General features: G+C 40.2%; 1 protein-coding gene across 6 annotated transcripts in view; it reads right to left on the bottom strand.

The window, feature by feature from the left end:
• CTNNA2 (catenin alpha 2) overlaps nt 1-17,207 on the bottom strand; it is a 957,367-nt gene that overhangs the window by 739,596 nt on the left and 200,564 nt on the right. For all 6 annotated transcript variants that reach the window (XM_035001191.1, XM_035001192.1, XM_035001190.1 and 3 more), the window contains exons 4-5: nt 6,105-6,224; nt 2,269-2,535 (exon numbers count right to left, since the gene is read on the bottom strand). In XM_035001191.1, the coding sequence (XP_034857082.1) occupies nt 2,269-2,535; nt 6,105-6,224 (387 nt within the window). The remainder of the gene's footprint in view (nt 1-2,268; nt 2,536-6,104; nt 6,225-17,207) is intronic.

Here is a 17,207-nt window from a genome sequence, read left to right on the forward strand (position 1 = left end):
GCTCTTTTCAGTGAAAAGATTCTGGATACAAAGTAATGGGGAAGCTATCCTACTCCAGTAGAAGGCGGCAGCAGCTGAAGGGTCTGACTATCTTTCAGGTGAGTTCTCTGTATGCTGTGTTTCTACTCTATTACTAGGTCCTCACAGGTTTTATTTACTTTTTGATTATAAAATAGGATTTTAAAAATACATTGTGTCAAAATCTGACTAAATAATTCACCTATTAATGAATTTTAAAAAGTACCATTTCATAAAGTAATTCTGTATTTGAGATTGTTTTGCAATTTTCTATTCTGTTTAAATGATTAGGCATCTTTTGGTCTAATGCACACTTTTAAAATTAATGTAGCATTATAATGTTTTAATATCTGAGTACATCACCTGCTCATTTTCATTTCCTTAAAATTTGGGCTTCTTCATTCTTATTCCAGAAATAAACTTTTATCATTACTCTGTCAAGTTGCAAAAGCAGTCAAAACTTTTATCGGAATTGTCTGAACATTATAAAAATTAAGAGTCAATAGTTTTCCTACCCAGGATCATGACATCATTTACCAAAAAGTACAACTTTATTGTAAAACCTAAGCACAAAACAAACCAAAAGTACAAAAAGTACCACTCGGTAGTTTTTTTTTTTTTTTTTTTTGGTCTTCCGCATCTGTATCAGGATTATTTCTAACATTTATAAGGAGATAAATTAAGGAATAAAATAAAGCCAACAAATTTTTGCTAATTTTCGTCAACAGGATCTGTTTTTCCATTACTCTACACTTTTGCACCTGGGAAATCTATTGACTTCTCTTATATTTTAAAACTGATAACCTTACTGAACTCTGTTACAATGGATTTTCAGTTGCCTCTTGACACTTTGTGAATTATGTATTAAACCCCAATTTCTGTGGTAAATGCTTTAAATTATATTTATTTATTTATTTTTATTTTTTTTTAAGATTTTATTTATTTATTTGAGAGAGAGAATGAGATAGAGAGAGCATGAGAGGGGGGAGGGTCAGAGGGAGAAGCAGACTCCCTGCCGAGCAGGGAGCCCGATGCGGGACTCGATCCTGGGACTCCAGGATCATGACCTGAGCCGAAGGCAGTCGCTTAACCAACTGAGCCACCCAGGCGCCCGCTTTAAATTATATTTAATCCTTACTAAAAAACCCTAGGAAAGAGTATACAGTCTAAGCTATGGATATTTTGACTAACAAAAAATAAAAGAGGAGAGACCCCTGGGAAAACTGCAAATGGCTATCTGAAGTGTTATAATTATTCCCCCATTGTATCTTGCCGCTTTAGGTCTTTAGCAATCACTGCTTTGTTCCTGATCTTCTTTCCCAGCCACTCATGCCCTGCGAAAAATTCATGTCAACAGATCCAAAAGCAAGCTCATCATCTTTCTCCACAGCTGTTAAGGAACCTATTTTTCTTTTATGAATTCCTATAATGCCGTGTTTTATCACTTAAAAGGTATTTAATACATTCTACTTCTCCCATCTCCCTGTAGGAAAAGAGAACCCTTGAAAACAGATACAGATTACTTTAAATCCTGGTAGCTCTCCAACACACGTAGGCTCTCACACTGAACACAGGATGAACTCAGATGAATTCCAGCTTCCCCTAGGTGGGCCCATATCCTGACCCAAGGCAAGTGAGGGCTGTCATCCTGGGGTCTTGATTACACGCATCCCTCTCATTCACTTTGATGCCATCCTCCCATTGCTTGCCTCACTGGGACACACCCCCAGAAATAGCCGGTGCAGCATGTGGGTCATTCATGGGTCCAACACAGGTGCTACCCAGAGGAGCCGCTTCAGGCAAGACAGGGATCCCACGTGGGATCAGAGGGCAACAGTTTATCACTGATTTAAAATGAAGACACAGAGGGCAGTTCTTCACCCGCGTGCAACATAGAGGCAAGATGTACCTATACTGCCTAGGACGTTTGCCCCTTTAAAAATAAAGAAGCATCCAAATGATGAACGGTCCCTAAAATAGCCAGTGGGATAGGAAACTAACAGTTCACAGGGTTTCTGCTTGCATTGGATCAGGTCCTCTTAAACACTGTTGTTAGAGCCTTTCAATGCAAGAAAACTAGGCTCTGCCACTATGCTGGATTCCTAATAACAAACACATTAGGTCATTCACCTTACTATCACAAGCCTCCAAGAGGGGTAAATCCAGGTGTACTTCTGAGGCCCTTCATCCCCAAATCCTTTCCGTCAGGGCAAGTGGGTACCACTCCACGTGCATCACTCAGATACTTACATCGAACTCGTTCAGAGCTGCAGCCAGCTCCCCAATGCCCGTATGGCCTTTGGCTTCATCGGTGGGCGAGGTAGCCTGGGCAGCATTGGAGATGCCAGCGATGGCCTCCTGGACTTGTTTGAACACATAATCTCGGTTGGCTCTCGTGGCAGCAACATCCGGGTGGCGGAGAAAGGCTTGGGAGGCCGTGTACAGCATTGTGGCGTTCTTCTTCAGAGCCCCTCGGGCGGCGGCCATCTCATCCCGGCAGTGGGGGTCCTTCAGCTCCTGCATACACAACATAGGAAACGTGGCACATCCATCAAGTTTGCCCCAGAAGCATCTGTTCTAGAACTTAGGGTCACAGACTCCATTTTAGAAACCCTACTGAATTTTAGAAACCATCTACTCTCCCTGGCGCTCACACTAGCTGCTGGGATTTTGCACTTAATCCTTCTGCATGAAATACCTGAGCACTCCTCCTCCATCTACCCTTTCACACAACATGGCCGATCCTCCTGGAACATGCTCCATCCTGCTCTCTAAGCTACGCCCCCTTCTATCTGCTCCCACACGCCCCTACTCCCTCCTCTAACACTTATTAAACTTTACTGTATTTATTTCAACACATTTCCCTGATGTATTGTGTCTAGTGATCGCAGGAAGCCTTGTCTATCTTGTTTAGTGGCTCTTTACTCATTAGCAGTGTTTGGCCCATAAGAGGCACTCAAGTATTGCTGGGAAAAAGGTTAAAAAAAAAGAAAAAGAAATCAAGCTACTGACAGTCAGTAGCTTGCATGGATCAGAGTTCATTAGCAGCAGATGGAAAATCCAAACTTCAGTCTTCTGATAATGCTTGCCCCCGTTTTCAATTACAATTACAGACAAGGGCAATCAGACTCTTCTGATTTTTGCTTAGTCCATCACTGCCACTGCATTATCATTTCTGGAATAGGGTTCTTTTTTTTTTTTTTTTTTTAAGCTACCTTTAATGGCAGCTCAATCATTGAGCTTATAGGGAATAAAAATAGATCAAAGATGATTTGTCTTCCTAGTTCTGGCTGTCAAAATACCACCACTGGGGAGTCTCTTGATCTTCAGCTTTAAAGAGTATTGTTAAAAAAATGTTCACATCATTTATGGAAATGTTAAAGGCAGTGCTGCTCTCGGAGACCATATAGGATTGCCAGCTGAGGATCTTGGAGAGATTTTTTTTTTCCCCCCAGCTTCAAAACATCATTAAAGGTTACTTGAACCACTGGGGTTCAATTTCTATTTGTTTGTTTGGTATGTCCTATATAAATGACTTAGCAACAATGACATCTTCTCTTTTATTGGTCAAAATAATTCTGAGACAAGCACATTATATTTTACCCAGGATTGTCAAGATAAATTGACAGTACGTAATAATTAACTGAACCATCTATCCTCTTTTGCTTATGTACCGACAAATTTATGCTAGCCAATAGGATATGGGTTTTTTTTATTTTTAGCCCTCAACATGAACATAAATAGGAAACTAACACCTGAGTGTATTCTCTATGCCAGGCAATAATCTAGGCATTGAAAGTAGGTTTCTCATGACTAGTCATGAAGGGCCTTTTTAACCTCCACAAGAGCGGTCCAGAAATTAGATGTTACTTTACATTATACTTATAAAAGAAAAACCTAAATGTGGAAGTGAGAGATGGATGGGGTAATTCTCTCCATAAAACTATCTGAGGAAACATTCTTTAATTACATAAAAAAAAATCCCTGCAAACAATCTAAATGTTTAATTATGAATCGGTTAAGTAAATGACTGAAGCATTTGGTAGACTGTGGATATTATAATTCATTTTCAACAAATATGGATAATATTTATAAGATAAATGAAAAAGCAGAACAATATTCATACTTATATGAAAAGTAGGATTATAAGTATTTTAAAATATGAAGATAAATAACTGAAAGGCAATATGCCAAAACTGCACCATTTTTTTTTCCTTGGGTGGTAGGGTGTTATGTGTTTTTCCCACTTCCAATTCTACTTTTCTAAATTTTCTTGGAAGAGTCTAGCAGTTAATTAAAAACAAGGTATTAATGAAATATATTAATGAAATATATGAAATATATATTCTCATAAATATCTCATATATTCCCATCAATTTTAATACCCAACTACATATACTTATGACTGGTTTTTCCATCTCCAACCCTCTCTTTTATTTGACATTTTTACATGGAGAGCTCAAGGATCTCAAAAAAAAAAAAAATCAATGTATCTAAATATGAAATCTTAATTTCTATACCCAACTGACCCAGTCTTCTCCATCTCTATAAATTCACTACCATCTACCCAATTGCTCAAACCAGAACCTTAGAACTGAACAGGCTGCTATCCCTCCCTAAACAGACACATCCAATTTAACATCAGGTCCTCAGAGCTCTATTTTCAAAATAAACTGATTCTTTGAAATCTTCTCCATTTCTACCTCTACCAACTCATCAAGACCATCTCTCACCTAGACATCAGCCCCTCCCAACTATAGATGGTCTCTCTTCCTCCACTCCCTTGTGTTCAACATATCAAAAATACTAAAATGTAAGTTTGAGACCCTGATACCAAATTTTGAACTACTCAAATTCTACCCACCCATTTACAATAAAATCCAAAAATTTTCCAAGACTCTGAATGTCCTTCATTTGGAGACATAGGAGACAAAGGCCCCTACCTTTCTTGCCAACTGCCCATTTTGTTCACTAAGATCAAGATTAAATGTCTTTTTTTCTTTTTCTTTTTTTCAGTTGTTTAAGCTAGATAGCTTTTTGGTCTCACATTTGTGCTTCGGAGTAACTTCACTCCTTCACCCATCTTACACTTCGGACTATTACACAAGATCTCACTTGAATTTTGCTAATTACAAAATACTTAAATATTACTATGTAATCTAAAATCACATGTGTGTGCCTCTCACACAAAGAATACTGTAAGCATTTTAGGGGCAGGGACTAGATCTTGACCAGGTTTATAATACCAGTGTTCCTTCAGCATGGCACTGATGAACACTCAACCCATGGGTGTTGAATGGAACTTCCTGGTTGGTCACAGACAATCTTAAGGCACTAGGAATTGCCCCAAATGTTGAATTCTAGGAACAGTCAAGAGGATGGGTGGAAAGGATTTTAACGGACCCCTCCAGATTTGGAGAGGTTTTTTTAGGGAAAAAATAAAATAAAAGCCCACCCCTTGAGAACAAAATTCTAATGGTACTTAATGAGTAGACCTGGATAAAACTGAGGGTACTATCTTGAGACAAAGGGAGACAAAAGATCCCCTGTGAGCCACCTTCCTCAAAGTAACTCACTCACCTGTGTTATCCCATACCTCACCCCTTTCTCTCTGCCTTTCCTTGAATTTTCTTTGCATTTTCTTCCTATCTTTCATAAAGGTTTAACTCAACATGCTGCACATTTTGGCTATGCATATGCATGGTGGTGTCTTTAGGGCTAGGAAATATAAAGTTAGGGCAAGTAAAGGGGTGGTGTCCAGACAGCATCCATAGCACCACACCAAAGTTTGATATTTTAACTGGGGAGCTTTTCCTACAGTGGAACAAAGGTTAGCATGGTTCCTACCAGTCAAGCAGGAGGCCTGTGACCTACTCCAGGTAGGCAGGGGCCAGAGAGTACCCCAGGGCCCACAGTGGTATGAAAACTGGCCCATGTAGAAAACTGTGATGCCTTTGTTAATCACAGGTTCTGAGGGCATTTGATACTTGATCACCAGCAGATGAGGCTGATCTGTTGTTCAGACCTATAAAGCTAGGAGGTTAAACACACATTTTCTCCCCTAGCATTTCCAAAACTTCTCCCACCTGTTGTCTTCTTGCTGCTACATAGTTAAGTTTCACCATTTCTTTCCCAAACTCTTTAAAGCGATTTGCAAGGTCTTGCTCATTTGTAGCATTTTTGACAGCTTCCAGGGCCTCTTCCACCTGAGGTAATAAGAAACAACATTTATAAACGGCTAGAATGAAAATATTAAACATGTTAGAAATGGTAATTTGTAAAAAAAAAAAAAAAAAAAATCAACACTTAAAACAGAAGACGAGTACCCCTAATAAGCATTTAATCAGGATATTTGTTCACGATACACAGAATATTTTGTATCCGAGAGATAATTGCAGAACCCTTGGAGCATTAGAACTATATTGACTATTTTACTGGGTTATGATTCTGATAAAGAATACAGACTTCAGGGACGACTGGGGAGCTCAGTTGGCTAAGCACCTGCCCTTAGCTAGGGTCATGATCCCAGGGTCCTGGGATGGAGTCTTGCATCAGGTTCCTTGCTCAGCAGGGAGTCTGCTTTTCCCCTCTGCCTTTGCCCTTCCCCCTGCTTATGCGCTCTTGTGTGCTCTCTCTCTGACAAAAATAAAATCTTAAAAAAGGAATATAGACTTCTAAATTCAAGTAGAAACATACAGGAAGGTAGATCTAAGAAGAAAATAAGGAATTTGAAAACAAATTCTAGAAATCTTCAGAGGAGGAAGTGCATTAACAAAAAACTGAAGGAACTCTTGGAAATTTGAGCACACTTGAATCTGCAACCACACTTCTGGTCAACACCTCTGAAGCAGGAACTAAAAGGGACTGTAACTGAAAGCTGAGTTTACACCTTGCCATCCACTAGAAAGAGGAGCTACTGAACCTGGAGAAGTGCACTTGAAGTTTTGTTGCAGCTGAAGTTGGCATCAGCTGCGGTAGAATGGGAGGAGGGGGAGAAAGACATCAGCACCCCTTCCTAGTGATGCACCCTGCTTCCAAATTCCTGCCAATTGCGTCACGGAACTTTTCCAGCGAGGCCCTGGACTTGAATTACGAATTTCACTAAGAATTCCTTTATAAATGATCTGACGATTTGGAAGGTACTAAAGTCTCCTCACCAGAAGGATTTTAACTTTAATATGGTGTGAAAATTCCCACAGTTGTTCACATTTTAAGACTACAACACCTGTGGTCTCAATTAAAATTAAGATATTATGAAGTAACCCACTACATCATTGTCAGTTACATCGCATTACTGTAGGAACAATTTTATCAGAGTAAATAACCAAGAATAAAATTCTGAGTGAATAAGGCACAAGACAGATATGTGTTTGCAAAATCAAAAGTTCTTCTATATAAAAAGGAAGCCTAGTAGAGAGGCCTTCACTAGTGCAGGGTATTAATAGAAGCAATAGACAAAAAACAGGCCCCTCAGAAATTTGAAATGCAGAAAATGCAGGGCCTACTGCAGAATTCTGATTAACTCTTATAGTCTGAAGCAAATCAAAAGACAACATTCAGGGAGTTCATTTTGACAACGTAGAAATGTGGAGGACCACTAAAATGGCTAGAAAAAGCCAGAGAGGAACACAGTTCTGGGCTATGGACATATAGCTTTGTTTACGCTTGACACAAAGGTAGCTAATTCAATATCATCAAATTTCACTGAGTGGAGGAAGAGAATAGTGTATATAAACCAGTGATAATAGATATCAAACCTTTTACTCTATAGATATGATAAGGTCATTCAATTTACTAAATAAGCTAACCCATTTTATTAAGAGTTGTAGCAAGCAAGGGAAATTATTTAGAATGGTGATAATCTAGACTCCCCATAAAATTAAGTTTCCATTCACATCTTCTATGGAAATTATCCATCTTTTCTTCCTAATTATAAAAATATAAAATGATAATTTAAATTCTCAGTGTTGGTCTTTTCCAATTCGTAGCCAGGCTCTAATAATGTTCAAGGGAAAGCAACAAGTATCACTGAAAAAAGGACTGTTTTAAGGATGCCTTTTTTTTTTTTTTTTTTTTTGAGACTCAAATCAAGTTACATTTTATGGTATGGAATGGGCCACAGAAGGCATTTTCATAGTTTAATTAGAATCTCTTACCTCAAACCCTTAAACAAATCAGTGATGTCTCACTTTCTAATAGATTTATAATTATTTTAACATGGCTATCAACAGCATCACTGAGAGGACAGCTCTTGGCAGTTAATTTGTTCCTGCTGCTTATTTGAGCTATAGATCTTTCCTGAGGACATAAAAACTAGTTCCAGGGAAGGCAAGATAATTATCTCAGAGGGCGCTAAATCTTGGATTTGTTCCCTAATTTACATATATATATAAATAAGACAGTCTTCTTACCAATTATTAACCAGACCAATTTGGAGTATTTTGTTGTGTTACACCTAATATTTTCTCATGAGTTTTCTCTGAAGACTCCAGATGCTGGTTTGAATTTATGTTTCTAATTCAATCAAGTTTTTTCAAAAAGAAATGGCAATGATGGGGTCTGTGTAAAGGTAGACTTAGCCTACTTGGAGTTTTAATCTAGAAGGATCGGAGAGGCCACCTAAGTGGAAAGTTCCCACATAGAAACAGGATTTCCAAGATCTATGAAGAACTTCTCAAACTCAACACCCAAAAAACAAATAATCAAGTCAAAAAATGGGCAGAAGACATGAACAGACACTTCTCAAAAGAAGACATACAAATGGCTAACAGACACATGAAAAAATGTTCATCATCATTAGCCATCAGGGAAATTCAAATCACAACCACACTGAGATACCAACTTACACCAGTTAGAATGGCAAAAATTGACAAGTCAAGAAACAACAAATGTTGGAGAGGTTGTGGAGAAAGGGGAACCCTCTTACACTGTTGGTGGGAATGCAAGTTGGTAGAGCCACTTTGGAAAACAGTGTGGAGGTGCCTCAAAAAATTAAAAATAGAGCTACTCTATGACCCAGCAATTGCACTACTGGGTATTTACCCCAAAGACACAGATGTAGTGAAAAGAAGGGCCATATGCACCCCAATGTTCACAGCAGCAATGTCCGCAATAGCCAAACTGTGGAAAGAGCCCAGATGCCCTCCAACAGATGAATGGATAAAGATGTGGTCCATATATACAATGGAATATTACTCAGCCATCAGAAAGGATAAATACCCAACTTTTACATCAACATGGATGGGACTGGAGGAGATTATGCTAAGTGAAATAAGTCAAGCAGAGAAAGACAATTATCATATGGTTTCTCTTATTTGTGGAACATAAGGAATAGCATGGAGGACATTAGGAGAAGGAAGGGGAAAATGAAGGGGGGGGGGAATCAGAGGGGGAGATGAACCATGAGAGACTATGGACTCCAAGAAACAAATTGAAGGTTTTGGAGGGAAGGGGGGTGAAGGGATGGGTTAGCCCAGTGATGGGTATTAAGGAGGGCACATACTGCATGGAGCACTGGGTATTATATGAAAACAATGAATCATGGAACACTACATTAAAAACTGATGATGTATTGTATGGTGACTAACATAATAAAATTAAATTAAAAAAAATGGTCAAAATCTTCCCCAAAAATGGAAAAAATGGGACCAAAGTTGAGGTGGGTGTTGGAGGAGACAGAGACAAATGGGGGGATTGCTGAAGGGACATTAAGGGAGAAAAAAAGGAGAAAGGCACTTTTGAGAAGTCAAGATGAATATAAAAATCAAGTTTTTATTTTTGAAAAGAGCCAAGAGTATTTTCTTTCTGGGTGTCTGGGTTAAAGGAAGTGGACTCCCTAGAAGCCAAACAAACACCTTTAAAAGGCAGTTCTTATATAGAAGAGCCCGGGACACTTTTTCCAAAAACTTTCTCTACCTCCCTACACCACACAGTGTCAGAAATAAGTCAGTGTATGTGAGGAGGGCTGCAGGTCAGGCTGCTCTGTGTCTGAACCCCAGCTAGGTAATTTGTCTGCCTTGTGATCCAGGTAAGCCAACTTAACCTTTTGGACCCTCAGTGTCTTCATTAATAAAATGAAGGTAATAATGTTGACATATTACACAAGGTTGTTTTAAGAACTGTAGAAGATAAGAAGGTATATAAATAGAAAATATGAAGATGGCCAACTAAGTCCAATTATAAAATAAATATGAATGGGCTAAATGCTCTCATTAGGATACAGACTCTCAGATAGAACTTTTAAAAACAGACCCAACAACATGTTACCAAGAGATCATTTAAACAATAAGATACAAAAGTTGAAAATAAAACCTCTCACACTAATGAATTTTAAATGCAATAAATTCTCAATATATAAAATGCCATTACCAGCACAAAAAGAAACCAAGTACTCGACTCAATCAAAGTCTATTACAGAAATGGAAGCCAAAGACTTCCTCTTTTCCCACATAAATCAGGCATATTGTATATGAAGGAAAGAAAAAAAGAAATAGCAAAATAGCAAACACTTAGAGCACCTGGCAGAAATCAGGAGCTCCTTAAACGGGGATACTGACCTGCCGCATGGCGTCTAGCTAAGGGAAAAATATTTTCCCAAGTAAGTTCAAAGAGGAAAGGCTTCATCTTACTCTTGGAAGGTCTGCAGACCCGGCACTTGGGAAGAGGGGAAGCCACGCAGTGAAGAAGCTACAACAGCTGCTGGTAAGGACTCTGAGGAGAATGGTGCTCCCAGGGAAGAGTTATGGGTGGGGGCGGTGCTTTGGAGACTCCGTGTCCCGGACTGGGAAGTTGTTTTCAATGAGTTGATAGAGGCGGCTGCCATAGCTTCCCTCATGATAAACACCTGGCAATCCTGGACATGACACCCAGCTGATCTCCCACAGCAAGCCGGGCTTAGGAACACCAAAGGGAGAACCCTTTGCTCAACCACGTACTCCTGTCCTTAATATTGGTAGCTTGTGCATGGGTACAGCTGAAAAGACTCAAACAGCTAGAAAAGATGTTACAGTTTCTTCCCTCATTAGTGGATTTAGGTATTTTCAGAGCTTGTCACGTAAATCTCTTAAAATCTTGGCCTTACAGAGTTTGTTCAAAATAGCCTCTGCCCCCATTCATAAAGCAGGCCTGCCTGCCAGTCTACAGCTGTGTCAGATCGCTTGAGATCAACTCTTTAAATCAGTCTCCAATTCTCCTGAGTGGAATTTCAGTTATCTACTTCCATACACAAAAAGTAGTCTGTGAAGTCATTCAGTCATTCAGTACTTGTTAAGCAGCTACTAGGAGCCAGGCAGGCATCTGGGGATGGGGTTACTGCTGAACTGAGGAGTCTGATCCCTCCCCTCCTGGACTATGCAGTCTGGTTCTCCCACCAACATTTACCATCCATACCAGGCCTATAAATCATTGGCCTAATGACCCTACATTCCACTGGGACAGATTGACCTCATTCAGGGTCCTACCATGGATACCGAGCTGACTGGATTTTAAGTGACATTGATGAAATCATTTAATAAGTCATATATAACTCTCTTATTAGGATCTGGTTTTATGGCTAAATTAAAAATATTATCTTGGGGGCACCTGGGTGGCTCAGTCGGTTAAGCGCCCTGCAACTCTTGATCTCAGCTCAGGTCTTGATCTCAAGGTAGTGAGTTCAAGCCCCACATTGGGCTCCATGCTGGTCATGGAGCCTACTTAAAAAAAAAAAAAAAAGGTTGTGGTTTTTTTTTTAAATATCTTGGAAATAGTAGTTGGCTAAGTAAATACATGAGTGGATGTAAGATTCTGCATCTTATTACTTTATTTGTATAGCCATGTACTCTGGTTTGACCACTGTTATCCCAGCATCACCATATTTTATGTGTCTGCCTCCTAAAGTTGGCCTTCTTGATTAAATATTCTCTTTCCTTGATAAGCTGCCCCTCCTGATTAAATTTTGTTTTCTTGTTAACAAGAAAATGATTTCATCCGAAAGCGAGAATGATTAAATGCTAGTGTCATGTATTCTTAAAGTGTCATGTTTTATGAAGCACGACAGTAATATAGCTTGTATTTCCAAAGTTATTTTTAGCTGGTGCAAGAAAAATGACACTAGTCAGTGTCACCGAGTACGTATGAGTTGTACCAGACACTGTTCTAAGGCTTACATATACCTAATTTCGTCCCAGAAAACAGCCCTTTGCAGTTGAAATTTTTTCTATTTTTACTTTACGGAGGAGAGACTGAGGTCAATGTAGTTACACAAGCTTCCCGAGAAAGGCCTCCCAGCAAGTGAGTGTGGGAGCCTGGGTCTAAACTAAGGTAGTTTGCTCTAGAGTTCATGCTTTTAACTCCCCCGCTCTTCTGCCAGAAAAAGATAGGTTTATAAAGGGTTTGGATTATATTGATCAGCTGATTATGAATATTCACTAGGAGCCTTGTCCCATCTGATCAGTCTCTGGGTTCTAGCCATTCCACTTCTTTCATATCTTTGAAATCGACCTCCTTTTAACAATACATCCTGCCATTGCCTTCACCCGGCCTTTCTTTTTATTCACTAGCCTGGATAATCTCAATGGTCTCTTCATCTGTCTCCTTGCTTGAACTCACTCCTCTTCTAATTCTTTCTCCACATCACCCCTCTTCTAATTCTTTCTCCACATCACTACCAAAATCACGAATCTGACTCTGATACTTAGAAGTACTCGATGGCTCCCCATAATCCACACGTAGAGTCCAAACAAATCATCACGTTCTCTGCAGTACATGCGTCTCCCTGTCCAACTGTCAGTGCCTCTCCCCACCCTGCCCTCTATGCTCCAACAAGACACCCCAAATCCCTTCTCTTGCTCTCGTGCCTTTGTTCTTTCCCTTGGTTTGTGAAGCTCCCTGTAGCTGATGTTTGTTGTCTGGCCTGAATCCATCTCCTTTCTTATGGCATGAGCACTCCTTTTGCATTCAGTAAACTCTCTTTGCCTGAGCTAGTTATCCAGATCCAAATTCACACATTGGCCTGCTCTGTCAAAACATGGCTAGGCCTTTGAAATATTATTCCTTTCCCATTTGGCCTGATGCCAAGCCTCGTTACTAGAGAGTGCTGGGTGGCAACCAAGGAGGAAAAAGTTTTGTTTCTCAGTTCTGGTATGCTCTCTCCAAAGGTTCTGCAGCAGAGGTAGCCCCTCCAACACCAGGTGGCCAGCAGCTTCCCTTAGCATGGTCTCCCTTGGATGATGCTACAGTGGAATGCCCCCAGTGAGACACCTCTCGATGAGCAATTTTCCTTGACACCCTAAGGGCAGATTTCCAGCAAGTTCCATTAGTTTTTGTGGCAACTCAGCAGCCTGTCCTAAAGTAAGATAGGAAGATCTGATCTTCAACCAGGCTCAGGGTGGTGGTGGAGGGGTCTCCCTGAAGTGCTAGTGCTCTCAGTCCTCCTTATATTTGCCATCCCTATATTCCTTAGAGCTGTCTTCTTGTTACCCAGTTTCTTATGACTCTAATCTGCTACTGGAGTTAACAATTTTCCATATTAAACTCCCCCTGCTGAAATCACTGTGTAGTTTCAATCTCATTATTGCACAGAATGATACATCCCCCAACTCTTCTGATGGGACCAACTTCTTCCCAGTCACCCTCAACTTTTAGGCCCTAGCTTAGGCTTGGGCTTGTGACCCCAACCTATTCGATCTGATCCAAGAAATTGGTTCTGGGAAAGGCAAATCACATTCAGTTTAATGAGACCCAATCCTGAGACCTTCTCCCAGCCACATCACCCTTCCTCATATTATCCTCAAATGACCAACACTATAATTTTGTCGAACTGATCCTATCCATGGCATGGGGGATGGTAAGGGAAAGGAGTAAGTGCTGACCAAATTTTAAAAATCACCACATCCCATTCCCCTCCCCCCAAATAATTAACTCAGAGATAAGTACCTAACTCATAAGCCAACAGGACTGACAAGACTATGGAACTTTTATTTGAGCTATTAGGGAAGGGAATTTACTCTTTGTTGCTATCTTTAGTCTAGAAGCGGGTAAACTTGAGAATGGTTAGCAGCTACCTCAGGACTTCGAGAAAAGGTCCTACAGAGAAGAGGAGATAGGAACCTGGTTCTTGGCATATTTTTGTGCCTTGATCAAGCCTTGCCTGAAGCTAATTTCCTCTAGACTTCTTCATTTGCTGAGCCAATATATTCCCTTTTTAAAATACCACGTTGAGTTGGGGTTCTCTTATTTAAAGTGGAAAACATCCTAATTCTTATATTTTATTCTAGGTGAGATCACAGCAATATGCACTTGTTCCCAACATGCAGAGCTTGCTTTCTTTATGTCTCCCCCAATAGCCTATAAAGTTTTGAAGGCAGGCGCTGAGACTTAGTCACCTTTGAAGTTATCTAAGCACAGTGTCTTGTATATACTAGGCATCCAGTAAATACTTCTTGAAAGGATAACTGAGTACATAAATTCCAAACAGCCCAGCTGCATGAAGTTAATGCCATGATAGCTCCGACAGAAAAGATATGCTAAGGGACACCTGAGTGGCTCAGTCGGTTAAGTGTCTGACTCTTAATCTCGGCTCAGGTCATGATCTCGGGTCTTGGGATCGAGCTCTGCATCCGGCTCCATGCTCAATGGAGAGTCTGCTTGAGGATTTCTCCCCCTCTCCCTCTGCCCCCCCCCCTGCATTCTCTCTCTTTCTCAAATAAATAAATCTTTAATTTAAAAAAAAAGATATGCTAAGAACTGGGGCAATAATTTCTATCTTTATAATCAGAGACAAGGCTATTTTACATCAATTAACTGCTATTCTTCACCAGAGCTACATTAGAGCTGAACGACTAAACAGGCAACTATTGAGAAATAATCCATTACTGAGGAACACAACACTATTTTAGGCTAATGTCACAAAAAGCACAGGTAATATTAAAGTCTGCCTCATCAACACCTTCCAAACAAGGGGAGAGCAGCATTAGATCTGGCCCCTGATGGCTATGAAGATCATCTGACTTCTCTGGGAAACTGATTAAGGGACTGTTGTTTTGCTGTTTTGCCATTCCACTTTCTAGAGAGAAATTCTGAGATAATCAAGAACATCATTATTCCAGCACCTAGCCTGAGGATAGAAGAAAGGGGGTTGTTTTCTCTAATACATACATGTCAAGATGAGTTTGTGTGTGTAATGCCATCACCAATGCTAAGAATTCACAATACATTCTGATTACATTAATTCAGAGTCTAGGGAAAATAAATATCCCTCTTCATGATCATCGATTGCAATTCAGGATCCCTTGAAAAGTCTAAAATGCCACCTATCAACCTACTGACAATGTCAACTGATTGCAGGATACACTGGGTGACTGGCTAGGGAATCACTCACCAGCAACTTCAACAAGGAAAGTGATTATAATTCAGTATTTTTTAATGATGTCTGATGTGCAAATGATTACTTTAGCTTTGCTCAGGAACATGAAATTTCCACCTAGGTGATAACCCAGCTTTGAACTGTATTTCACCCACTATTCCATCACTATCGTCCTGAATTTAAACAACTACAGTAGCAAAAACCTTTTGCAGTCATGAGAATCCTTAACATGTTTAAAAAAGAGCTCAACATTAAAGCATAACAAACTTGCATAACAAAACAAGGAGCTTCATATGGGCAACCAGAATATTTGTATGTCATGTGAAAAGACAGCTCTTTAGCAGTCACGTAAATGTAAGTTTCCAAACATAATTTTAAGGTAGCGGATGTAAAGACTTCTACCCTGCCAATTCACACCCTCTCCGCAGATATCCTAATTCTTTACTCATCTTTACAGTGTGAATTATACTTGACTACTTGATTTGCTGACAATTACTTATTGGGGTGCAGGGCAGAGAATGAAAGTGGGTATTTTAGGAGAATAAACCAACTATCCTTCCTCTACTCAGTGTATTATTGATGGGAAAACATGAATATAAGTTTCTGATAAGGGAATTCCATCTGTGTTCCTGTAAGTTATTCAGAAATGAGAAAAAATCATTATCTGGAGAGAAGAGCAATAAAAATATGGCATATGGCCTAAGAGATAAAAAGTAAAATGCGTAATGCTTAAGCCTAAAAAGGTTACCATGGCAGGAAGCTGCAGACTCATGGAGGGTATTACTCAAGCATCTGAACCAAAAGAAAACGGAGCCACTACTTTTATGGAAAAACCACCTGTCACTCTTTTTTTCTTACCTATGTGTGTGGTAAGGAAACTCTTTTTTTTTTTTTTAATCTGGAAAAACCCTTAGAAAAGGTGTAGATGACCATTTCTAACCTGTCCCATCTAAACACATAAAGATATTTTCTTCATCTGAGTTAAAAACAAATAAGTAGATGCTTGGAGACACTTGCTTGTTCATGAGAGAATGAGCTTCTACGGAAAAGAACGAAAAGCTAAAGCAGAATTATATACCATGTTCATTTGTAATGGATTGTTGACACGCTGTGGGTTTTTTTCGGGGGGGGGGGCGGAGCAACAGCCCCAGGATATGAAACCCTGCCTGAGCTGAACCCACAGCGCAGACCGGCCACTGCCTGGTTCAGCGGCCGCCCCGGCACTGCAGTTCCTCGTCGCTCCACAAGAGAGCGACATCCCACCGCGGCTGCCTCCGCAGAGGCTGCGCTCTAAGCAGAACAAATGTTATTTAGTCTACGATCATTTTTAATTTTACTACTGACAGTCTGACAGGACTACTTAATATTGCTGGGTTGACCTTTCCGTGATTTTGTGCTAACCACCCCCCCCCCCATTTTTTTTAAACTTCCCTTAATCTGCTGTGTCGGGAAGAGAATACGTTTGACTCCACAGGACGACAGGCCCGCGGTGATATGATCAGTAGACAGCCCTGGTCGAAACAAGTGGACAGAAAGGCAGGATCACAGGCGGGAACTGGGCTGTACATCACAGGGCACCCTGGATGCACGAGGAGCCCTCTCTGCATGTGGGCAGCTCAGAGAGAACACTCAGCCTGTCCTCACTCCTTAAGAATGGCTGAACGGGGCGTTCCAGGGCACAGAACACTAACATATGGGATGTAAAGTTAGTTTCTTTAGGTTCAGTCCTGTTCTCCCCTGGGAAAGGAAGATTGTCCATCTGGGGGAAGATCTTTCTGAAAATGTGACCTTTGAAGACTCAGCAGGCTGTAAGGGAAAGATAACAAAACTTCTTCTCCCACACACG

This window comes from Mirounga leonina, unplaced genomic scaffold (assembly GCF_011800145.1).
Source record: "Mirounga leonina isolate KUSES-001 unplaced genomic scaffold, KU_Mleo_1.0 Mir_125, whole genome shotgun sequence".
Classification (NCBI taxonomy): Eukaryota; Metazoa; Chordata; class Mammalia; order Carnivora; family Phocidae; genus Mirounga; species Mirounga leonina.